The 27219-nt window shown below is 31.2% G+C and overlaps 1 protein-coding gene and 1 pseudogene across 7 annotated transcripts in view; one reads left to right on the plus strand and one right to left on the minus strand.

Annotated features, from left to right (window-relative positions):
- The window catches only part of LOC145277818 (protein shifted-like), a 593688-nt gene that overhangs the window by 153378 nt on the left and 413091 nt on the right, over window positions 1-27219 (plus strand). For 6 of the 7 annotated variants that reach the window (XM_080129712.1, XM_080129714.1, XM_080129710.1 and 3 more), the window contains exon 2: window positions 3714-3856. In XM_080129712.1, coding sequence (XP_079985838.1) covers window positions 3714-3856 — 143 coding nt within the window. The remainder of the gene's footprint in view (window positions 1-3713; window positions 3857-27219) is intronic. The other variant, XM_080129711.1, reaches the window with a different exon arrangement.
- LOC145278408 (5S ribosomal RNA) lies at window positions 25946-26062 on the minus strand (annotated as a pseudogene).

Below are 27219 nucleotides of genomic sequence, written 5' to 3' on the forward strand. Positions count from 1 at the left end.
CCTATTAAAACGTTTTTCACATATTTGAATACCCTATATGCCAAATGTCAAGTCTCTAGATCAAAGATCTGTTGAGTATAAAGGTTGAGAAGTGCCCTCACACACATGCTCACTTTTATAGATTTAGGACTATTTGTTTGATCATTATATCTTATATGCATACTCTCCTTCAGTATTTATTATCGTTTATCATATGTGTATATATATATATATATATATATATATATATATATATAATCGTTAAATTAACTATTATATATAGGATAAACGATAATAATACAGTATGCATATAAGACCTTATATATTTTATAAGAAGATAATATATTATCTATATATTATCTATTATCTATAATATAAACATAATACGTATAATAGCGAAAAAATAGATCAATTTTTCGCTATTATATGTGTTACGTTTATATTTGCTTCATGTAAGTAATTCCCTATATTATAATATCATTTATTTAGAATTTCATCCTAATGTGTTTGTAGGATGGAGTACTGCTGCCACGTCTGGGCAGGAGCTGTTAAAACAGCCTATCCTGCCTTGACAGAGTAAAAAAATAGACTTCGTGTCTTAGTTGGGGATGCCCTTTTCTCTTCCCCGCAACCTCTCTCCCACAGAGGAGACGTTGCGAGCCTGTCTTTGTTTTATCGTTATTTCCATGGCAAGTACTTGTCTGAGCTCCAATCTCTGGTCCCTCCTTTTCAATCTTTCACGAAAAACACCCGTGTAGCTGAAACCACTGTCAATAATTTTCCCCACTCGTTATCTGTGCCTACATCAAAACGTAGATTCCATGAACAAAGCTTCTTTCTTAGAAGTGCACGTATGTAGAACGCTCTTCCGTTTGCCTGTTTCCCACCTGACTACAACTTCAATATCTTTAAGTCCAACATAAACAAATTCCTGATAAACCGCCCCCTTAAGTAAGCCACTTTATCAAGTCTCCATTACTAACGATTAATGCGATATTACCCCATTGCTTACTGTACACGCGATAACTCGTATCCCTGAGTGGCTTCTGGGCCTTGATTAGTGGTGATGTAAAAAAAATCTATACCAACCTAGTAATACGTAGGTTATATCTTACCTTCTTTTAAGATGCGCCAATCCATTAAAAATTCTTTATTCTTCCTTTTAAGTTTCTTTATGCTAGTGATATAGTGGTTTCATTATTGTTGCCATATAGTTATTATACCTGCATGTGAACGGTCTACTGTAGAACCTATGTATACTGATGACAGATCAAACATATACAATACTTTTTGTCAGGCATTCGTGTTTTCGCTTAGAGTTACTATTTTGGTACAGTCTTAAATTCTCCTGGTCCATATTATTCAGCTTTAGTTTTCTAAGTTTTGATTTATTTGAAGATATTATTGTAAATTTAATGTTTGTCGTAGTGGAATAAGATGGCTTTATTGCATTAATATTAACAATTAGAACAAAATAAATCCAGATGACTCAAATTGAAACAGAGTGTGGACATGGATATCAATGAAAAATTCATATTATTCAAAACATCCGACGGCATATGCTCATATGGATATCACATTTACTTTTATCATCTTTCTTTTATCACCTTTTCTTTTATCACCTTTATTTTATCACCTTTATCACCTTTCCTTTTATCACCTTTATTTTATCACCTTTCCTTTTATCACTGTTACTTTTATCAGCTTTACTTTTATCACCTTTTCTTTTATCACCTTTACCTTTATCACCTTTACTTTTATCACCTTTATTTTATCACCTTTCCTTTTATCACCTTTATTTTATCACCTTTTCTTTTATCACGTTTTCTTTTATCACCTTTTGTTTTATCACCTTTTTTATCATCTTTATTTTATTACCTTTCCTTTTATCACCTTTACTTTTATCACCTTCACTTTTATCACCTTTTCTTTTATCATCTTTACTTTTATCACCTTTTCTTTTATAACATTTACTTTTATCACCTGTACGTTTATCACCTTTTCTTTTATCACCTTTACTTTTATCATCTTTATTTTATCACCTTTTCTTTTATCACCTTTACTTTTATCACCTTTATTTTATCACCTTTTCTTTTATCACCTTTACTTTTATCACCTTTATCACCTTTACTTTTATCACCTTTTTTATTACCTTTTCTTTTATAATCTTTACTTTTATTATCTTTATCACCTTTACTTTTATCACCTTTTCTTTTATCACCTTTTTATCACCTTTACTTTTATCACCTTTTTATCACTTTTTCTTTTATCACCTTTTCTTTAATCACCTTCTCTTTTATCACCTTTTTATCACCTTTACTTTTATCACCTTTTCTTTTATCACCTTTACTTTTAGCAACTATACAAAGCGTATCGACAGTACAGATGTCAGCCCATGAAAAAAATAATTATAGGGTTTTACTCTATTGTGAACTAATTTTATATGTAATTGTTTCCTTTCTCAGGGAAGATAGATTTCTTGGAAATTATATTATGCAACTAATATGTTATTCGCTTTGTAGTGTGTGTAATTCCAAGTAATCACGAATAAGTTTGTCGAAATATATAATATTAACCAAATCATACGTTCCAAATATTTTATCTTTATTATTTGAGTTTTGATTAAAACTTTTCATTATGATTTCATTTCGATTGTATCTATCTGATTCCTCTTGATTAAAATTCCTATAATTTCGGATATGTCGTTCTTGCACAGATCATTACTAATCAGCAATGATTGAATGTACATTCAGAGATGGATAAAAGAAATTTATTTAACGCAATTATTTTCGATAGACTACGATGGTCATTTGTAAATGAACACATCTACATCCATATATAGGATTACACCATCGCTATTTCTGCTTTATAAATTAGAAACAACGGTATAATATACAGAGAAAAAAGAAAAAAAAAGAGAAGAATACAAAAATTAATAATATTATTAATAATAAAAATAATAAAATCATTAATAATAAAAATAAAAACAATACTCGTATCGCCTGAAGAGGTCTCTAGTTACTTGTAAATGACTGACCGAAAAATGCTTATGAATATGTGGCGAGGTATATATGCTTATGAAAAACACATAAAACACACACACACATATATATATATATATATATATATATATATATATATATATTTAATATATATATATATTTATAATAAATATCCAAAACAGCTATATGGTAGACAGCTGATAATCCCCGTTTTCTATTTAATAATTTTAGTTAAGTTTTTTTTTTCTTTTTTCATCCTTATATAGTTGATTTTATTTTTAGAAGTCGGCTTGTGCAAGTGCTAAGTCTGCGATAGGTTAAATTTATTATTTTTCCCCCGGGAAGTTAAACTGCATTCTTTATTTTTATTTTTACATTTTTTTGAAAGCTTCTTTAGACTATATATATATATATATATATATATATATATATATATATATATATATATATATATATATATATATAAAAGAAAAGAACCTCCAGTTGTTTTGGCATTTGCTTGTTTCTTAACCATGTTCGCCGACGCTGAGTTATAAGACAGCTGCATTTCAATGTATCCGTTCATTTTTAATATCTTCATTTCTTATATTGTTTTATATTGTTTTATATTGTTTCATTTCGCTCATTTTATCTTAACTATTCCTCTTGACAGCAATTCATCTTCTCATGCGCAATTAAGCATACAATTTACAAAGGTCCGACCTTTCCCATTTTGATCTTTTCTTTTTAAAGCAGAATGGCGGAGTGAGATTGCCATCATTAAAGACGGGGCCGTTAACTCTTACTTACGCAACCCGGAACTGGAAAAATATATGCCAATTCTACCAGCCAATTTGGAGACAGTCAATCTGAAATGGAAAGCCGGAGATGTCCGGGTAAGTATATAAACAATATAAATATAATTGCCAGTCCTTGCAGTAGACATGCGAACCTTTATAATTCTGTGCTGATAACACAAAATGAAACAAACATTAGCGATGGAGGAAGAAGGCTATAATAACATTTGTATACTATATCATATTCATCACCCAAATCCCATTTTCATTAGAATTGCGTTCTCTAGAAAACCAAATAACATTTCGTGTTACTGTGATGAATTCTATAGCGTGCCCTATTTTAAAGTAGCCAGTATACCAGGTATTTTAAAGTAGCCAGTATACCAGGTATTTTAAAGTAGCCAGTATACCAGGTAACTGATAGAATTTAATAATGAGATAATTAAAATACGTCTTTCATTTTCTATTTGTTTGTATCTATATTGGATAAGATAGACAACAACCTATGGATTAAACAGAGAAAGAGAGAAAGAGAGAAAGAGAGAGAAAGAGAGAGAGAAAGAGAGAGAGAGAAAGAGAGAGAGAGGCCAGTCTTTCTTTAAGTGGATAGTGCTGTATATGTTATATGTTATATGGTTTTCAAATATAATAAATATATTTTCTCCCTAGTTTTATTTCGAATTATTAAATACTTGACGGGAATGTTTAGTTTTTCGAATTCGAAAGAGATATTCTTTTCGCCAAGAATGTTTTAAAGCTAATGGTTTTGGAGTAATACTCAATAAGAATAATAAAATAATAACGGAACATAATGTTGTACAGTTTAAAAGAAATGAGAATTATCGCAATTATTGATGTTTTCTCACCAACATAATCATGGTGTACATGTGTGCCAACATATGATGACACATCTCAAATCATATGGTTGATTCGTCTGTCCACTAACATTCACCGATTGAATTTATATCTGTTTGGGACGGAGATTTCATTGTCTTCAAAATATAAAATCCGATTGATATTCCCCGAACCCCCCCCCCCCATAAATCTGTGAGATACTTGCGATTGCGTTCCTTGATAAATACTACTGATTGATCCTGTCTAATTTTAAACTTTCAAGTGAGTGGTTATTTATGTTATTTGTTGTTATGAAAAGATAAATGTTTTATTAAATCGCTTGCAGTGTTATCTTAGCCAATGCAATCGTTGTGAGTTTCAGATCGGCGAAGAAGGATAGCCATTATATAACCATTATATACGCGTCGAAGTATGGTTTACACCCTTTAAGAATCTTCAACCAATTACTACCCCCCCAAAAAAAGTAAAAATAGTAATCGAAGATTTCCCATGATTTCACTTAAAACGATCACAAATCTTCAAATCGAAAGACTGAAGACCAATCAGAGTTCACAATATAATGATTAAATCAAAAGTAAAAAACGTGATAATATTTCTGTTTCCATCATAAGTTATCGTCTTATTCTAATATATTTTTGAATTGTATTATTTGTTGACATAATAACAAACGCTCGTGGTGCATATATTACTAGTTCAAGTATATAATCATATCATATGATAAAGTAATGCGTTTATTCACACATATACACATGCATTTATATATTCAGAATTTACTTACCAATGCTCAAATCTAAGGTCTAGAGAAATATCTAGATTAAAAAATACTCAGATAAAAAAACAATCACAAATTCACATAATTAGCCTGATCATTTCTTCTAAGAATGAAGCAGAACCGTTGCTGTAGAAAGCGGTAAAATTCGCACCGACGTCTCAAACGGTATACGTTCTGAACTTGTACTTTCTATTCATTTTTTGGCAACTTCAATGCTTCAATATGACATTTCTTACAACGCTTCAAAATCCAGAAACAGCAAGGTTGATCCAATTACTGGAAACATGTATTGTCTTTAATTGAACCAACACATGCTGTTCGTTATTTTAATGTATGTTTATGAATTCTTATTCGCGCAGAATTATAGAAGTTAGCAGAAACGATTCTTAAATGTTGTTGCCGTTTGGAATCGTGTCAACTCGTTATAATTGCATCAAGGAAAATGAACAGGCATTTTGTAGTGTAGCAAAGATAGAAGGGATAGAGCGGCAGATAAATAGAGAATGGGGAAGAGTCAGAGATAGATAGATAGAGGAGGGAGTGAAATTAACAGGATGATAGAAAGAGACAAATTATTATTTTTATAAACAAACATTTTGGACGTGAAAAAAAGAACCAATTCTTAAAAATAAATGGAATCCTTCATGCACTGTTTATCGCTTCATGAAACACACACACATATAGACATGTATATATAGACATGTATATATAGACATGTATATATAGACATGTATATGTACACATGTATATATACATGTGTATACATATAAATGTTTGAGTGAGGACGAGGGTGAAGTGTAAATATATATTCTTTTCTCTCTTTTATACTTTTTCTTGAACATTTTATATTTTTTACCTACCATCTCTATAATGTATTTGGGTGTCTCAGGTAGTACTTGAGATTCTTCAATTTTCTGAGTTTAGAGTATGTTTGGGAAGAGGGGTGTGTCTATGTCGGCCGGTTTAATCAATTTATCGTAAAGAGTGCGGAATCAGTAAAAATGGAAAAAAAACGTTAGTTAAATGTTTGCCGAACGCTGGCATAAGAGGAAAAGATTTACTAAGATTAAAGATAAAGTTTGAATTTCCTTTTACACATTTTGTTCCACACACACACACACACACATACACACACATATACACACATATACATATACATATACATATATATATATATGTATATGTATATGTACGTATCCTATTTCTTGTTTTTAATCAAAAATATTTTTGTTTATTCACCTATATTCTGTTTTTGTTTTATTTTTTCTTTCTTCATCATTTATTGCAATGCATATTTTTCAAAATGTGAGCCTAGACAGATCCTTCTTTTAGTACCAAAGCATATAGTTATGAACCAACACATTTAAAATAAACACGCATACACACGTATCTATCTATTAATCTATCTATCTATCTATCTATCTATCTATCTATCTATCTATATACTGTATGAAGATATATACATATATACATATATACACACACACAAACACACACATATATATATATATATATACTGTGTGAAGAGAATCCTAATAAAGTGCTTGTATTATCCAAACTATATCAAAGTAATATTTATTTATACTTGTGTTACAGATTATCAGAAAGAAACATTGATATTGTTGGTTTTACATCTAAACCACGGGAGATAAGTACTGGTCGCCAATAGCGAATTCTTTTTAACTGGGATTTCCATGGAGCCAGATATAAACTGAGGCTGAAGAGATTATATGAATATAAGAGTATATAAATAGGTGACCAGATGTTGGTACTTTTTGTTTAAATTTGAATCCGATGGTATTAACGTTTTTGCGATCTTCTGTAACACACACATACACACACACACGCATACACACACACGCTCACACGCACATACGCACACATCCACACGCACGCGCACACACACAAACACGCACACGCGCGCGCACACACGCGCACACACACACATATATATGTATGTGTGTGTGTGTATGTGTGTGTGTGTGTGTGTGTGTGTAACTTAAGCATGTGTATATGTATATATATTGTCATTGCAGGATTCACTTGAAAACAAATTGACTAAGCATTATAAAGTTTTGTAATCTATCTGTGACAGATATTTAGTTTACTTTAGTTTTATGGGACAGCGATGCGATGTAAATACTTCTAAAGAATATAGATATCTTCAATTCTAAGAAATTTTATCAATAAATATTAGGCATTAATTGCTGAATATTACCCAAATTATAGTATATTTAGAGTATTCTAAATGGTCAGAATACCTGCCCAACTTATCATGTAAAAATCCGAATGTTCCAGATGTGCGTTAAATTTGATCCATAATCATTAAACACCAATTAAGCAAGATTTCATCAATGCCATTTTGTTGGAAAATTTTGATATACTGAGAGGGTATGATTAAAGAAAGTTGGAAGGTTATACGTATAGACACTATCGATAGAAATTGATCAATCAAATAGAGCCACGTTCTGCTAGCAACGAATCAGAAACCAGAATTGCTCAATAAAATATTGAATCTTTCAGCATTCTCGCACAGGATTTTTCGTGTTCAACACGAGAAAAAAGTGCCCTCCGTCTGCAATACAATCTGACACTTGTACAGATTGACTAGCCAATGAAAAACCCTATTTTTCGATTTTGTCCAGCTTTTACAGTTCAAAGTTTTCTGATTGACGACTGCCATTGTGTTTGAAACAACGTTTTCTCTTTTCTTCTGAAACCAAAAATGGCTTTCAATTCGAACTAAAATTATAAGCTATTTCTAGAATGAAAATTATGTACTGATCAAAACTGAAATAAAGTTTACATCGATTTAATGTTCGTAATAGGGCATAAAAGTAGTAAAATGTTATTTTATTCGGATAATTAATTTTACTCGATCTGAGACGATTATTACTCTGATATAATATACATATATATATATATGTGTGTGTTTGTATATATATATATATATATATATATATATTATTATACATATATATATGTATGTGTGTGCATATATATATATATATATATATATATTATATACCAAAAATCTGCATTCCAAATTACATGATGTTGACCATTTTACAATTTATTTCTTCAAGTACGTTGACATTCACAACTCTTGAAAGCATCTGTTTCGTTCATTTAATTATTATGTCAATCAATGAATCTATTTAGCTTTTAACTTCTCAGAAGAAATAGCACTTATAAACCCACCAAAAGAAAATAAAATATATATGGATATGACTACAAAATCTGAAAATTGGAAGAGGGGTATTAACGACCGTTTATTTTTTCTGTTATTACGCCATTTTTGAATTTTCAAATAAAGTCACTAAAATTTAAATTTTGGTATTAATAAATTGTATTCATTTTGATATATACTAATAAAATAGTTTATTTAATATGTTATTAATTTATTATTTATAATCAATTTATAATATGAATTATTGTAATGTCTATAACATATGTCTATATATTTATTTAATTTATCCGAAACAAATATTTTATTTCCGGTAATCACTATCGTTGATTTGACCTTAATTTTAAATCTATACGACATACAATGTTATTAATATTTTAATTCAATTTATAATTACATAAACTATAATTATTTTATTCTCATTTAATTATTTTTAATAAATCTTTTTTATCTTTGATATAAAATTTTTCTTTTGTAATAGTTTTATCATAATCAACCAATAACATTTTTTAGAATTTAAATAAGTTATCTCTCTTTTTTTGCCATCGTATTTTATTAAACCTTTTTTAACCTGTTGATACATATTATATCTGTCTAGGTTTTTTGTTTTTTTATTATATATTATGTGTTCATTAATCCAATTTGTATTTTAATTGTTTATTTAAAACATTTCAAAATAAATTAATCCACACTTATGACATTTTATTTATTAATGCCCTTAGTTAAATCATAATTCTCAAATCAATGATTAGCTGGTATTTTTATTTGTTCTCCTTCAATAATTATATTTCCTTATCTCTAATTTATTGAATTGAAATATATACAAATTGTCATTAGTTTTAATCGTATCCTAATATTTTTAATTATATCCCATACCATTTAAACGTATTCGTAAAGTCATCAGTTATAATAATGTATGTCGTATCCTTTAAGTTAATCTTTCGTATTAATATTATAAATCGTGATTATTGTTGACACATATTTTGCTTCAATCTTTCATATATTCATTCATTAATTCGTGAATTTTGTTCAATTTAATTTAATTTAATTTTGTTTCAAGTATCATAGTTCATTTTTGCTCTAAACAAAAACATTCATTTCGAATGCGCTTCCGACTTATCAAAGAACCTACTGCTAATTTTATATTGCGCTTGTGCGGTGATAAAACTTTTTAAATGCATTGATGATATCAGACTGTATAAGGGCGTCAAAATTAGACTGTACCTTCTTTAATCAGATTTTTCGATTATTGTTTTTCGATGCTTATATCGGGGGCATTCCGATAGAAAATCCATCAAAGAACACTCAAATACACATAAAGTACATGTTTGTGAAATTTTTGGCTCACAACAATAGACATATATAGAAAGTGTCTCTCTCTCTCACTCTCTCTCTTTCTCTCTCTACACACACACACACACACACACACACACACACATGTATATATATATGCGAGTTGTTCCAAAAGTAAAGTTTCTTAATTTTTAACTCAAAAACTAAAACATTCAAGAACTACGAAAACGGGAGTGGTGCCATTAAAACGAGCGACCTTTTTTGCTTCAGAATTTATTTTTCGACATAGTTATCACTATTCTAAATGTATTTTTGCCAGCGATGGAGGATTCCTCAGTTGTGAAAGTCCGGAACGTGCTTTGCCACTCACATTTTTGTCGCCACATTGGAATCGACGAATCCAACTGTGCTAACGTCAGCTGAATCGGCTTCGTAAACGTTCAACGGGATCCGCGAATGTTCATCAGTAACATTTTTCTTCATGGAGGATTACAATTACTTATACCTGCTTCTGACGCACATCAATGAATAGGGATTTCTTTCTAATATCGTTAATATTAAGAGCAGAGAGATGGAGCGGCAATTCATGAATGCATATGTTCAGTCTCCATAACAATGCAATTAGCAACCCCTTCTGATCCTTCTGGAGGAATAAAAATGGGAGGTTTGACTTTTCGAACGTGTCTCGTATATATATATATATATATATATATATATATATATATATATATATATATATATATATATATATATATATATATATATAAAGATGTTAAGAGGGAGAAAGAGGGTTAAAAAGAAAATGTGGGGAACGTGTTAGCATTCTTTGTCACATGCCCAATCTTTCTCTTGACGAGCTAGTATGTAAGCAGGTGCTTGTCAATCGCTGACGCTCCAAATACTTGATTAAGCTAGGAATGCGCAAGGCGTGATTATTTTAGTTGAGGCTAAATTGGTCTTAGAAGTAGGTTTTAAGGGAGACAATGGGGTATAAGGAACAAAAATTACATCCCAAATAAATACGAAAGGTTAAGTTTAGGGTAAGCTTTGCAAATCAATTGATAATGGTCTTACTTTATTCGTCTATACGTTTTATTTCACTGAATCTTAGCAAATTCCATTCGTTTTAATGTTTAGATTTTTATGTTTTATTCGTCTGTAAAAAAGAATTAGTTTGGTAAGCGATGTCGAGATTAAAAAGGAGTATAAGTGATTTCTATCTGAGCAAGATTAACAATATTTACAGGAATTATAAAAATTAGCCTTAAAAACAGCTATTTCTATCGTATTAAATGTTGTTATTCACGCCAAGCTGACCAGAAAACAGTCGATCTGTATATTAGTATACGGACGATTAATCGGAATCGGAAATCGACAAATCGTAACTTTTGTGGTAGCAGAATCGGAATCGAAAAAATTAGCGCTTATTTTCCAAAGCAAAAAAAGATTTCTTTAATTGCTTACTGTTGGGTTTTATCTTGTTTTAAATGTAATTTTCCACGGTTCATATTGATGGTGAAATGATAAATATTTGTTGATTTTTCATCACCAGTAAACTTTAAACCTATAGATCATTTCAAAAGTGTATATTTTTATATTTGTGAAAATGTATGCATATAATACATGCACATTTACGGTAATCTAAAAAAGGTTCTACAACTGCATATTAAGAGATTTTAAAAGAATCGGAATCGGTAATTGTATCAGAATCGGAAATTCAAGACAGCATCGGCAATTGTATCGAAATCGGGAAAAATATTGGAAACTTCCCATCACTAGCGTATATATATATATATATATATATATATATATATATATATATATATATATATATATATATATATATATATAACCCTTTTTGGGGGTCAACGGCCAACTAGCACCGTGTGTGTTTGTGTGTATGTATGTGTGCGTTGGGGTGGAGAGGACTCCCGTAAGCCGTGGTGAAGGCAACCTTTCTAGGAGAAGCAAATCTCTAATTTAAAAAAAACATAAAGCGGTAGACCAGTACCCGCATTAAGCTGGTCTGCAGTTTAATTTGTTGCTGGCTATCTTGCTCTTGCTTGTTGCTGGATCTCAACATTTTGAACCAAGAGAGAGACTTAGCTGTCGTACAAAGCTAAGACTCTGTAACATCATCTTTGTATAGATACTCCCTCACATATTTGTCTATTAAAATGGTCCTGTGGCGATGGAAGTAATTTTTGGGCTCGTATCTGAGGAAGTGGCACTCGTCTGACAAGACGTTGCAATCATCATCATCATATATATATATATATATATATATATATATATATATATATATATATATATATATATATATAATAAACCGCCTGATGACGACGATTGCAACAATTAAATTGATAGTAATCGCAAGAAATGGAGCCAAAACGTCTCCAACGAATACACAGAAATTAAATAGATACACTAGAAAGATGATGCGAAAAGTAGAACAACCAAAGAACAGAATAATTCAGCAGGGACACTTTGTGGCATATAATAAAGCTCGTATGAATGTATTAACATACTATACAATTCTGTAATAATGTATGCTATCAGCCGTGAATTATTATATGCGGCTGCGGTTAATATAGACCACAAAATTCTCCTGTAATTTCGTCACTATCATTCTGTTAAATGGAGAGATTCTAACGCCACCAGGACAGATTTCGAACGCTCTTTCAAATTAGTCAAATTTTATTTTTAGGAAACATTTATATAAAAGTAAACTCAATGTGAAACAGTAATTGATTAATCATGTATACTATATAAGTATATCTCATACATTTATATATTAATTGAAACCTTAAATGTCTGTTTGTCTTTGTGTGTACTGGATGATGGCAGAAGAAAATGATATCAGAAAGATATGACGTCATCCGCTAAAATAGAAGTAAAAGACATCAGTAAAAGATAATTTGGTAACACAAAAAGTGTGACGTTATTCTCAGAAATACATAAAAATCATCGGTAAAATAATGATATTATAAATGATGACGTAGCAAAATAAGAACATGGCATTTTCAAGCATACATATATATATATATATATATATATATATATATATATATATATATATATATATATATGATGATTGCAACGTCTTGCCAGACGAGTGCCACTCCCTCAGACATTTAAAATCCATGAGCCCAAATACCTGAGGGAGTATCTATACAAAGATGATGTTACAGAGTCTTAGCTTTGTACGACAGCTAAGTCTCTCTCTCGGTTCAAAATGTTGAAATCCAGCAACAAGCAAGAGCAAGATAGCCAGCAACAAGTTAAACTGCAGACCAGCTTAATGCGGGTACTGGTCTTCCGCTTTATGGTTTTTTAAATCAGAGATTTGCTTCTCCTAGAAAGGTTGCCTTCACCACAGCTTATGGGAGCCCTCTCCATCCCAATACACATACACACACACGCACACACACACACACACACACACACACACACACACACACACAAATATACACGGTGCTAGTTGGCCGTTGACCCAGAAAAAGAGTTCATTCGCCCTTTGGAAGGTCTTGTTTTTAATCCTTCAGGGAGACTAGCCGCCCTCCTCACCAAACAAGTCAGTTTAGTCGCCGGTGACCCGACCATGACGCAGGTAGTACTGGGTTACATGGTTCCAGTAACATATGACATGACCTGAAATAAATATATATATATATATATATATATATATATATATATATATACATACATATATATTATTCTTTATGTAAATAATTTCATAACTTGCTACGATGTGCAGACCGCTTCAATCATATTTGATTTCATCAGGCAAGAAAAATTAAAATACAAACATTAAAAAAAAACATTTTAACATTTTGACGAATGAAAATTGATTGGAAAGGTTTTTACATCGTAGCAAGACATGACTGTATTTACATAAAGAATGATAAAAAAATATAATTTGCTCTCTTTGATTGAGCATTATCAACGACCGTGCTGTATACTAATAAAACTACTTAGCATTCATTATTTTAATATATGTAAGACAGAAAATGTTGAATATTGCGGTGCCAGAAAATAATCGCATATTATGTTACGGTAGTCCTGGTAGCTGTGAGCGTCAAAATGCTTCAAACTTCTTATATGTATAACTGGTAGAAAAAACTGTGGACGCGAATAAAAATGTATTAAGGGAAACCAAGTAACGCATTTTTTTCGAAAGCAAACATCAAAAATCCGCCTAAATAGTTTCCTACATAGATTTGCACATGGAAATGTTGTATCTAGAGCTACGATGTTTAATAAAATGGCTGGGGGGGGAAGCATTTTACTTTATACATACAATTTGATCTATTGTAAGCTTATAATAGAATAAGAAAACTAAAAGTTATTGAATTAAAAGTATTAGTTTACTTACTAATTACACACACTTTTTGAACATTTGATCATTCATAAAAGATAATTTAGGTCGAATTATTCGTTCTTTATTTTTGTTTGTTTATTTTTTTATAAGCAGTAAATCACCTAAATATAATCTATAGCTACTTTAAATTTCAATGGCAGATTTATATATATATATATATATTTCTGACAAAATTAAACAAGCTTAGTCATCCAATATCAGAACAGTAAGCTTCATTAATATATAATAATATGCTATTAATATAAAAAAAAATGATTTATTTGTATATAATTTATTTAATTTTAGGCATTTTGATTGAAGTATAAAAGTAGGGATGCTCCCACGCCATGGATCTAACAAATGTAGCAGTCTCAATGCAAAATACTAAATGAAAACACACACGCATGGACACGCATACACACATTTACACACACACACATAACCACACGAACACACATGGACACACACAGACATATATCTATCTATCTATCTATCTATCTATCTATGTATATATATATATATATTATATAAAGCTGGACGTCTGTGTGTATGTGTGTGTGTGTGGTCACGAATAGGCTCCTATATGGCTGACTATTTTAAAAAACTGATTACATATAATGATAGAAGAAGTATTAAGACACAGGAATAGGTATGTTTGATCTGGCAGAACGGTGGTTCATAAAAATTGTGGGGTCTGCGTTCGCGCCTGGCCCCCAAAGTATGGAAATAAAAAATGAAAAAAAAAAACGTTTACAAGGATTTTTGATATAGATGTACATAAGAATACTTTGATAAGTATGTTTCAACTTAAATAGGGATGGTATAATAAAATTGTGGCGTCTGCGTTCGCGCCTGTACTCCAAGAAAATATGGCACAAACTTTAACAAACATTTTTCATATCTATTTTCTGGGGGCTACAATGGAAAGGAATAAATCTCTAAGTGCACCCATAACCTAAGGGAACTACGGAAGCCAAACCTCTTTTAAAACTCCAAATACATCCTATTTTACTGACATGAAAATTATTAAATGGGAGTACTATCTACTATCAATTCCTCTATCTCTCTGTATCTCTGTATCTCCCTTTCTTTCTCTATTTCTCTCTCTTTCTCTAGTTTCCCCTCTATCTATTTTTCTATCTCAACCCCTCTTTCTTCCGTTCTATCTATCCCTCTCTAATCCCTCACCCTATTTTAATCACCTAAATTACCGTGAAAAGGACATTGTAACAACATGTATAAATCCCATTTTAGTCTCCTAAATTACAGTGAATAAGGTATTGTCTAAACATAAATAAATCCTATGTTAATCACCTAATTTATTTATTGTGAATACATAACATGTCAAAACATAAAACTATTTCATTCACCTAAATTACTTATAGTGAATAAGGCTTTGTCAAAACATGGGAAAATCTTGTTTTAGTCATTTAAATTACAGTGAATAAAGTATTGTCAAAATATGGATAAATCTTGTTTTAGTCACCTAAATTACTTATAGTGAGAATATAAAGTTATTTGAAAAATACTGCTAATTAGAACAGCTGGTAAAAACTTTCTAACTAAATTGATTTTGGCAGCCATTCAATAACAAAATGGCATAGTCTTAGCTCTTGAATAGATGCGACCTTACTACCAAGTAGAAGAACTGCCCATTTTTTAAAAATTACGATTAAACATTCAATTTTTCAAAATTCCCATGTTCAATATCTCCAAAACATCCAGCATGGGAAAATATAGCAGAAATGCAAACTTATTGTTTGGAATGAATGCACAATGGCACACAAAAAATCACTTGATGCTCTTGATCGATTCTTGCAAGATTGCAATATCAGGTCATTTGTGAATCCAGCAATATTGCTTGCAGGAGATTTTAGACAAACGTTACTTGTAATTTCTCAATCAACACAAGCAAATGAAATAAATACTTGCCTCAAATACTGCATTTTACGGACCATGTGAAGATATTAAAGTCAACATATGCGTGTCCAGTAGCAGAACGATCGATCCGTAGAGAAATTTTCGCATCAATTGTTGAAAATTGGGAACTGAAAAGTGCCGGCTGATCCGAGTTATGGGCGACTTTCGTTGTCTCATAACTCTTGTAATTAAGTTACATCAAAAGAAGAGTTAGCAAAAATGTTTTTCCAGATATTCAAATTAATTATAAGAATTCCAGTTGGCTGAGTAAACGAGCTATTCTTGCAGCTCAAAACAAAGACGTCGATTAACTTAATTATATTATTCAGCTTAAAATTCCAAGTTAGATAGTCACATATAGGCCCGTCGGCACTGTTGTGGAAACAGACAAAGTGATTAATTATCCAACAGAATTTTAAAAATTCACTACATTTGCCAGGGATGCCACCGGATGTACTGCAATAGACAATTGGCGCACCAAATACCATGTTGCGAAATATAAACCGGTCCCAAACTTTGCAATGGCACATGGCTTGCAGTAAAAAAAAATTAATGAACAATATCATAGAACAACAATCTTAACAAGACCTTTCAAAGGTGAAGATGTCCTCATTCCACGCATTCCTATGATTCAACTGGATACGCCATTGCAATTTAGGAGATTGCAATTTCCAATTCGATTATCGTTTGTAATCACCATGAATAAACTTCGAGGACAATATTTACAATTGTGTGGCTTTCATCTACACACTGACTGTTCCTTACGTAGACATTTTATGTTGCGTTTCCAAGATTCGGCAAACCAGAAAATTATATATGTTTAGAAAATAGAACAACAAAAAATGTGCATAAGTTCTGGTAAATCAAGCATGTAATAAAAATGCATTTTCTCATTTTGGAATTTTTTCCATTTCGTTGAATTGAGGCACAGCAACTCGTGGCAGGGTACAGCTCGTATATATATATATATATATATATATATATATATATATATCAGCTTGAATTCCCGGCGTTGCCCGGATGTTTGGAGGTGTGTGTTGAGCAAAAACAAAAGTGGTAGTAGGCAAGCAGGCTCGAACCCGTACTACAAAGGAGGAAAAGGACGTAAAAATGCGTGACGTTTCTTGCCGTTACATCCATCGCCAAACCAGAAGTGGCGAAGATTTAAATTAAGGCTAGTCAATCGAAAAGAAGAGATGACTTTCGAAAATATCGGCGAAAAATGCGACGCCTGCTTGTAGAAAGGTTCCCACTTGAGGGTGAAGGAATTATTGTTTTTAGCCAATTTTTCAATATTTGTCTACCGAAGAGTCGATCTTCAAAACGAAAGCAATTTCGTCAAAATCTGTCGCCTCTGTCGAAAATTTTAGGCTGACATACAAACACACATACACACATATAAACAGACAGATTAGGTTTATATATACATACATATAATGTTAGTATTAGTTTATATACTACTAGTACTACTACTCATACTACTACTGACACAACTACTACTACTATTAATAATAATAATTTTTATTACTATTATATAGAAATAAAGAAATATTTTGAGAGTGAAATTATATATATATATATATATATATATATATATATATATATATATATATATATATTCATCCAGAGGAAGTCTCGAAATAAAGACGAAACGTTGATGAACACATAATACGATTTCTTCCTTTTTATTTCTCTATTTGATTTTACCCTGATTTCACTTTCAAAATGTTTCTTTACTTCTATATTATAATAATAATAATAATAATAATAATAATAATAATAATAATAATAATATGTGTGTATGTGCATATAATAGAAATAAAAATATAGATTAATTTGATAGACAGACAGAATGAAAGACTTTATACAGAATTTATGTATCTAAATTGTTCTGAACCGAAGAAGATAAAGAGAACATTTATGTTATGACTTATACGGCCATTGGCGACGATCTTCTTTACGTAATAATGTTATCATATCTTCGTCGGCTGCGTGAAGAGCGCAAGGTAATTTGAGGAAATTAGAAGGAAAAAAAAAAAACGAAAACTACGGGAAAGATATTCTTTAAGTACAAAATAGAATCTTAAAAGTAGCTTATTATGTATGTGCCCCAATGATTTTGCATCACTCATGATATTAAAAGAATTCTTGATTAGATAGACTAACCGTAGAAAGACACCCGAGGTCAATCTAATTATTGTTGTTAGAATAATACACTTCGGTGTCTTATATCGTTGAAATATGTACTCTAAGAAAATAAATAACGTAAAGCCGTAAAAATAGATTGCTGACATACCAGAAACATATTTGTCTGAATCTAACCGAAACTTATACTTGTTGATGCATACAGAAGTTCAAATTAGGAAAGAGTAAAGGATCCAGTCAAAACGCGTTCTGAAGAAAAATTCGTTTAACTCATATTCGTGAAACAAGTAACGCCAAAATCAATTTTAGATAAAACCCTTGGATTTGATTGAGAAAGAAAGAATACGAGACGAATGAAAAATCTTTAGAAATAAAGAAAGAAAATAAAGGAAAGTCTCAACGAAATCCTTGAAAGCACACAAAATTAACGGTGGTGTGCCTCAAATATCTATTTCGAGGTCAACACAATTCCCTATGGCTGCACTTAGAAGAGCATTGATTATCAACCTGTTGCTCTTTGAACTTGTGTGGAAATGGTGAACTTGTAGTGGAAATGGTGGCTCGTTATTTGAACACGTCTAAAATCACGCTTTACTACCAGCGTTTTTTAGATGGCAATGATCATGTTCCACGAGTGCCCAGTGGAAATAAAAAGAATTATGACTTAATTAAAAAAAAATCTATTAGAGTAAAATTCTGAAAAAAAATAATAAAAGAATCCATTTCATTGTCAGTAAATTAGGTGACTAAAGTAGGATTTCAGCTTGCTTTGACAAATATAAGTCCTTCTAGACTAGGGAATTCTGAGAAGTAACAGTCCAGTGTTTTAGGGAAGATGTGTTTTGACCACACACTAAAAACGACCTAATGTGTCATTTATTGAATTTCAAAATCGGGAAAATATTGGAAGAATGTGAATTCAAGCAAGTAAGTAAGAAAAAAATAGAAAAATTGTAAATCGAAAAGTAAAACCTTTTATAAAATCTAAGTTAGGAAAATACTCATATATATGTAAATAATATAATTCTGAAAAAATGTTGTTTTTTTTCATCATAAACGTTTACCTACAAGTTTGTAACGATGTTATTTATTAAATTTCAAAATCAAGAAAAACATCTTTATATGATGTGGTCTCGGCCAGTGAATGAGAAATCTTTTTTACACATTCGCGAAATAATAAAAAAAAATAAAGGATTAAACGCAAAAAGGTACGTATGAATGTCCCACATAGATGTCGGAAATTTGCAAGCGATCAGGTATTTGGTAATAATCGTACCAATAAGCCAGAACAGTTACAGAAACTATTTAACAAAGCAGTAATTCATAACGGTTAAACGAATGAAGTCTGGCATTATTTTTTTCTGTGGAAGGAATTATTTATTCTGATTGGAAAGCTTGTATACTATATAGGCTATAATAAAATGTCCAAATGAAATTATTTCCTCAAATGAATGCATCATTTCCGGAAACACACTTGAACTAGTCGAAAGAAAAATGACATTACTAAAATAACAATATGTAAGTTTTGATATTTTCATAAAGCAATAATAAATTGTATTATGTTTTGTAGGATATTATTAATGAAAGTAAAGTTATCTCTTATGTTGTTAAGTAATTCCAGCTAGATTTAAAAAAATGACAGTGTTGTGAGATAAACAAACCAAGCAATAATTCTTGTGATTATTAAATTACAACCCCCAAATAAGAGAGCAATTTTCTGTAAACGACAGTAAAAATCGTTCAAATGCTGAAGGTGTTTATCATTTTCTAGCAAATGAGATTGAAGGTAATGTATCAACAAAGACAAAATAACAATTTACATTGAAGGTAAAAACACACAAGTAAATACTTTCTATAGTCCGTTTATATCAATTCTCAATTATAGAAGAGATATTTCACTTTTGTGAAGCGCTTCTATGATACGTGAACTTGGCAGCAACACTTATTAATTTTATTGAACCAATAATCAAAGACGTCTGAGAAAATAACCAACAGAATTCTTCATTACAAATTCCTAGAATCTCTTCAATATTAGAAAACAACTTCACTATTCAAAGAATGTAGACAACTAAATGCCTGAATCAGGAAGTAGAAATGCTCAACGGTTATCGGCCTTGTTAACTCAACTTAGCGAATTCCTGGGACAGCTATGGAATGACGAAGAAATTTCATCAAATTTCAGAACGTCTTGATTGTCAAAGTAATTGAAATTGATATGATTGAATACATGAATCTAGGATACCCTTGTTTACAAAGGCAGGTAAGATTCGCTTAAGAATAATTACTGATCCGCTTTGGTTCTATTTCATAAGTATCTTATGAAAAAAGCAGTATCAATTCACACAATCCCTTTAAAGCAATGAGATGATTTTCATCTTCCATACCTTCGTGTTCTACATGGTTTGATTGTTTTCACAGAAAACCTCTCTCTAACATGATATCAAGCAGCTTTATTACGCGTAGACCCGACGATGTGAAATAAGACATGTGAAGACACCTTTACTATTTTACTTATATTCTTATATCCTATTTATATTACTAATGCGTGTGATTAGATTTTGCAGTGCTGTGAAAAGTTACATTTTATGGAAAACATTTCAGTTTAAGCCTTTAATAGCGTAAATAATTTTTAACACGGCGATGTACTTCTATAAAGAGATTTTTTAAAAATGTCTATTATAATCTAAAAAGAGCATCTTTATCTATTGGAGCATATACGAAATCAAAGCCTTGTGTGGACTTTTCGCTGTACTAACTGGGTAGATACGGACTGATAAGTTAAGTTTTAACAATAAATGTATAGGAGCAATAATTAAAGATATAATAGTCAGAATGGGATAATTGGTTTATATAGCTTAAATATTCCGTATAAATAAGCAGATTTGTTATCTGAATTGATTTGGTAGATTCATTTTTCTCACCGAAGCATTGAAAGCGATCGTGATACTTGTCGAACATTTATTAAAAAAAGATTATAAAGAGAACCGGAAAAATAAAAATGGAATTATAAAGCAGTAAAATTCTATTATGTTTAACAATGTTTTCTTAAATGAAAGAAGATATTACTTAAATACACGAATTCATATATATATATATATATATATATATATATATATATATATATACATAAATAAATGAATATATATATAAATATATATATATATATATACATAAATAAATGAATATATATAAGAAACTAGAGAGATTGGTAAGTCTGAGCAATTACCAATTATAACATTTACTTTTCAACATAAAAATAATTTAGCAGCTCTTATTCATTTATCATCTGTCAATGTCTCTCTTGCAATCTCTTACTGCTTACTCATCGGATGGATTTCTTTGTTTCTGTCATCATCTTTAGTGCGATATTTGCCTCAGCCTTAGAAGACATTCGTTGTTATCTTCCTGCGAATTGCAATCCGTAATAAACGCAACGCACCGAGATAACGAGCATAAAGAGACGAAACACAGACAAACAGTTTCAGATTGCTCATTTCATAAATTAAGTTGGAGGAGGGAGGAGTAAGAGGTAATTCTTTCAAAAGTGTATTGTCTCTCAACAAGAATAAAAACGGAGCAAAAATGATCTCATGCAAGCTGGAGCGGAGATATCCACATTGTGTAAAATTATCGCCATAATCCATAGAAATTAGTCATTACGTATTTATTTATGCAGCTTTCAAAGCGACTAACTCCTGTAGAATTATAACGCCCTCACGAGAATAATTAACTACCTTAGAAAATTCCTATGCATAGTATTATGTCTGTTATATGTTGTGTAATGTGAGAACGGGAATAAAAGCATTGGTGGTGTCATGCTCTCTTGCTAGTTGTTTCAGTAGAGGGTTTCTCTTAAACTGTCCATCTTTTCTTGGTATCTATTTCTGTTACTACATATTGCTTTTGCTCGATGTTGTAGGCAACGAATAATTCCTTTCTCTACATGATATGGATGGTGGAAGTTGAGGTTTAGGTGCTGTCAAGTGGAAGATGGCTTTCGGTATACATGTTCATAAACCACTGGTGAGTGCGGATTATCAGCACATCTAGGAACCAGAATTTGTTGTTATGTTCTTCTTCCATCGTGAACTGTATGGTGGACGGGTAAAGTTCACATGGCCTAGTAATGTTTGAACCTCTTCCTAATGGGGGCCAAAGTATGTCATCCACATATCGCAATCACATTGTTGACTTTAGAGATGGTGATCTTAACGCCATTTCCTCAAGTATTTCATGTATGAAATCAACTGGAAAAATTGTGGAAATTAATTGTAAAAGTGATAATCACCTGAATGTCGAAAGTTCAATTTTCTGTGTGGGCGACCGAAAAAAACAATGGCAAATTACTTAGGACCTCTACCTAGTCATGGCTTCCCCCCCCCGCAAGAATATGCTAACCCCGTGAAGTCAATAAAGGTTTCCGTTCGAAAAACTGTCCAAATTCCCGATCGACTGAAACATTTCCGGTTCGATAAGATAAACCTGAAGATGGTTGCATCGACCAAAACAGTGTGAAAATGACACTCAAGATGAGAACAGTAATCCGATAAATCCAAATAATACGAATAACCAATCCTCATCTAAAAAATTCAGAAACTCAGTTTTATATGCCTATATAATTCTATCTTTATCTATCTATCTATCTATCTATATAATTCTATCTTTATCTATCTATCTATCTATCTTTATCTATATAATTCTATCTTTATCTATATAATTCTATCTTTATCTATCTATCTATCTATCTATCTATCTATCTAATATATGAAATGAATTTGTATGTGTATGCGAAAGAGAGGAATCGCTCCTTATGGATTTGGAAACGGCTGAACTGATTTTCTTTAAATTTCGCATGAAGATATTTGGCGTGTCTGGAAGTATTCTTACATAGGCTTTGTACTGTAATATCTCCCGTAAATATCGAAAATCTATAATAAAAAAATCCGATTAAAGAAGGAACTTCGACGTTGACAAAGGTTAACACATTTTTACAACCTAACATCACAAATGCACTTGAGAAACTTTATCATTTCACAAGCAGAAATACTCAGCATATAAAATCAACTGCAGATTCTTTAATAAGACAGAGCCGCGTTCGAAATGAATGTTTCTTATTAGAGCACAATTGAATCATGATACTTGACTTTTGTCGTTAAATTTTAATTCAAGTATTTATGTAAAAGTAATTTCATAAAATCATCAGTTGATTCTTTAATAATAGAGAGGTGCGTTCGAAATGGATCTATCTGTTTAGAGCACAAGTGAACCATGATACTTGACGTTTGCATTTAAAACTTTATGTGGGGTCATTATTTACAGATAATTTAATTAAATGAACAGTATATTCTCTATAGTGCAATAAAGACGAACTGTATTGTGGACTACTAAGTTATTGCGGAAGTCGCGAAGCTTTTTCCTTGTACACTGCGATCGGCCCCCAACTAGAGCAGATAATCAATCGATTGGATAAAAAAATTATCGATTTCATCGATTTGGATTATAATCAAAATAAATAATAAACATTTTATAATAAAATATGGGAAAGTTTAAAATTTGTTGATCCTCATTCAATTGCGAATAAAGTTGAGTCTTTCTGCTATTGTATATATCTCCATATATAGATTGCAGAAATTCCCCTCTGCACCAAATTACCGTAGGTTTGCGACAACAGATACCACATACAAATTTATCATGTCTACACTATTAGCCATTCTCTTATGTTACATTAGAACGAGATTTTGTACATATTTAGTCGTTATAATAAAATTCTACACTGTATCCTAGGAGCCCATCATCTCCCCATCTCTTGAGGAAGTAGTTACTACTTTCTCTCTAAATCTAAAGTCCTCTTACCACCACCAGTCAACACCGGGAAATAATATACACATTATAAATATACCTCCCTGTATACCTTCGTCACGGGCTCAAAAAAACTCATACACAAACCATTGCCTTTCCTTTTCTCGTTACAAAAATAATTATTTTCTCCCTTGTACAGTTCCGGCAATTCTCATTGGCTGTAAGGTGACACATCGCTTATTCGGGAATACACATCTTTGTAAATAAATATACACGCTACCTTTACAAACATGGCCGTTCTCTCTAAACCCTGACATCGTTTTAACTTAAAACAAACCAATTGCTTTTTTCCTTTTTTCAAAATATAATACTACATTTACTATATTACTGTTTATTACACCATTTTCTACATGAACAAAAAGCGTTTGTGCACGAAATTGGAGGTTTCAGAGTACAGAAAACCAAAGACTATAGAAACAATTATACACGGAAATTAACAGAGAAAAAGTGGTAGATAGATAGAAAGAGAGAGAGAGAAAGAAAAAGAAGGAGACAAAGAGAGGAGGTCGTCAGCCGGACTAAACTTTTGAATTTATTTTATTGGGTTTGAAAAATCATTCACGCCTCCAGATACGTTTTAAAGGCTTTATTTCGAAGTGTTTACTTTTTTCACTTCCTTATCCTCATAGTGTTGCACGTTCAAGCCTGTCTACTGCAGGTACGACTAGAAACAATTTTTGCACTCGGACGTGTACTCGCTGCTATTTTCATTTTTTAAATAGAGGTTTGTTTAATTTTTAAATAGTTTCTGAGGACTCGCACGGTTAATAACTAATATCAAACGTTTTGTTCTTATTTTTAAATGCTAATAGGTCACAAAGTTAAATAACTAATTTTCCTATTTTTTCTTTTAGGTATATATATTAAACAATGTCTGTGAATAATATTTATTTCAAGATTATAATTAAATTCTGTTTTTGTTATCTAAAATTAAAATTTAGAAAGGATTACATTTTTCAAATTATAAAGTGTTCTATTTATATTCTTTATAATATAAACAAAATGTTGAATATATTGTTTAAAATAAATAATTGTTTATTATTTAAAGAAAACTTCTGTTTATAGTGTTTCTTTTTTCAATTCGTGCCATGTTTACATGGTAACGTACATGCGACTACAGGGATGTAGTTCCTTTTAAGTGATAGAATGTTCTAGGGTATTTTGCCACCTAAATTACAGTCTTGCCAACAAAAATACCATACCCTAAACCATACCTTGCCTGCCATATTAGTGAGATGGGCCAACCAACACTGCACCCACCAAATTTTTTGATTCGTTCATTTTATTTGTGCGTGGGAATCCTGACAGCGATTATCAAAGTTACATTTCAAGCAAATTTTTTGATAACTCCACAACCACTCACAAAAAGGGGTCTCTAAAAGCCATTCTTAATATGGGGAGGTCGGGGGTGTCCATTCTAAAAGCCGTTCTTAACATGAAAAGGTTGGTGGCTGGGCTACAACAACAACAACAACAACAACAACAACAACAACCGTACTTTTATTTTTTTATACGGGGGGAGGCATGCTACCACCAGGCTACGCCGGTAAACGGATCTTGTTAATACATAATATATTATATATATATATATATATATATATATATATATATATATATCGTGGCTTCCTTCAGTCTTGACAGACTATGGATACCCAATGTAAGGGTGCCTGCGCGGTGAATTTGTGTGGCAAGAGTTGCGCAGTCCTCAACCATGTCTCTCCTGAGTGAACATTGATGCATACCAGTGGCAAGTTGAGGTACAAGACGACTGGAAACAATGCCGAGATAAGCGGAGAGCACATACAGCGCCTAGAATTCCCAAATGGTCACCCATCTGGTACAAGCCAGGCTTAACGTTGCTTAACTTCGATGATCTGACGAGAACCGGTGTGTCAACGTGATTATACCGTATGGTATACATATATATAAATATATATAAGTTTACTGGTTAAAGTTAAATTCTGAAAATCAAAATATAAACGCATCTATTCGAATTAAGAACTTATTGTTTGACACAAGTAATATATAGGGAGGAGTTATGTTAATTTCCTTAATTCATGGATTTTCAATAATGGCTCATATCATCAGGGGAAATGAAATGCGGTTAGCAAAATGTTCAGCTGTGAATAAATACATATTTTGCTTTTCAGCACATATATTGAAAATGTTTTTGGGGTGGTGAATAATAATTATAGAAAAATAATTATAGGAGAAGTATTTTCATACAACCTGGGCAGTCCATTATCGAAAGGAATACAATATCTTCTGGGGTATTATTGCTAGGTCGGCAGGGGAAAGGCAGTAATCCCATATAACAGGAATGTATGATCGCTCCGTACTGTATTTCACCTGATCTTTAATCTGTGTTGTATATGTATATATATATATATATATATATATATATATTTATTTATATATTAATTGGATTAATACACAATATCTCAGACGTAAGAAAGCAGAAAGATTTTAGATAGAATATTGCCAAAATTAAAATCCAAAGTAACTCATGATCTGTGGTTATCATCTGAGGATGGTTCTTAGCTGGTTTAATACATCAAAGAATTGATCAAATAGTAAATTTGCAATGTTCGACATTGATTCATATTACCCATCGATTTCCCCAAATTGTTTGTTATGGCAGTAGAACTTGCGACAAATATAACAAAACTAGAAATTAGTATAGTAAAATTAGAAAAACATTAATTAAATATAACAATAAATACCAGACTAGAAAAATTAGGGATTTAAACGTTGATATTACGATCGGTTCCCTAAACTCTACACATTCTTAAAGATATCACTAGAAAGGTACCAGGGACAAGACGTGGCTTTTATAGAAATGATGCCCTATTTTTATTGACTCCAGTAATAGAAATTTAGAAACAAGTATATAACAGTTGCATAAATTCTTTAATGAAATTGACTTAAAAATAACTAATTGATATAAACAATAAAATAGTAAATTTTCAGATATCACCTTTAACTTAATTAGCAATACACATAAATCATACTATGGGCCCAACTAAACCTTATTTTATATTAGCTATAAATCTAACTATCTAATTTCGCTA

This window comes from Euprymna scolopes, chromosome 6 (assembly GCF_053919585.1).
Source record: "Euprymna scolopes isolate OS-2025 chromosome 6, ASM5391958v1, whole genome shotgun sequence".
Classification (NCBI taxonomy): domain Eukaryota; kingdom Metazoa; phylum Mollusca; class Cephalopoda; order Sepiida; family Sepiolidae; genus Euprymna; species Euprymna scolopes.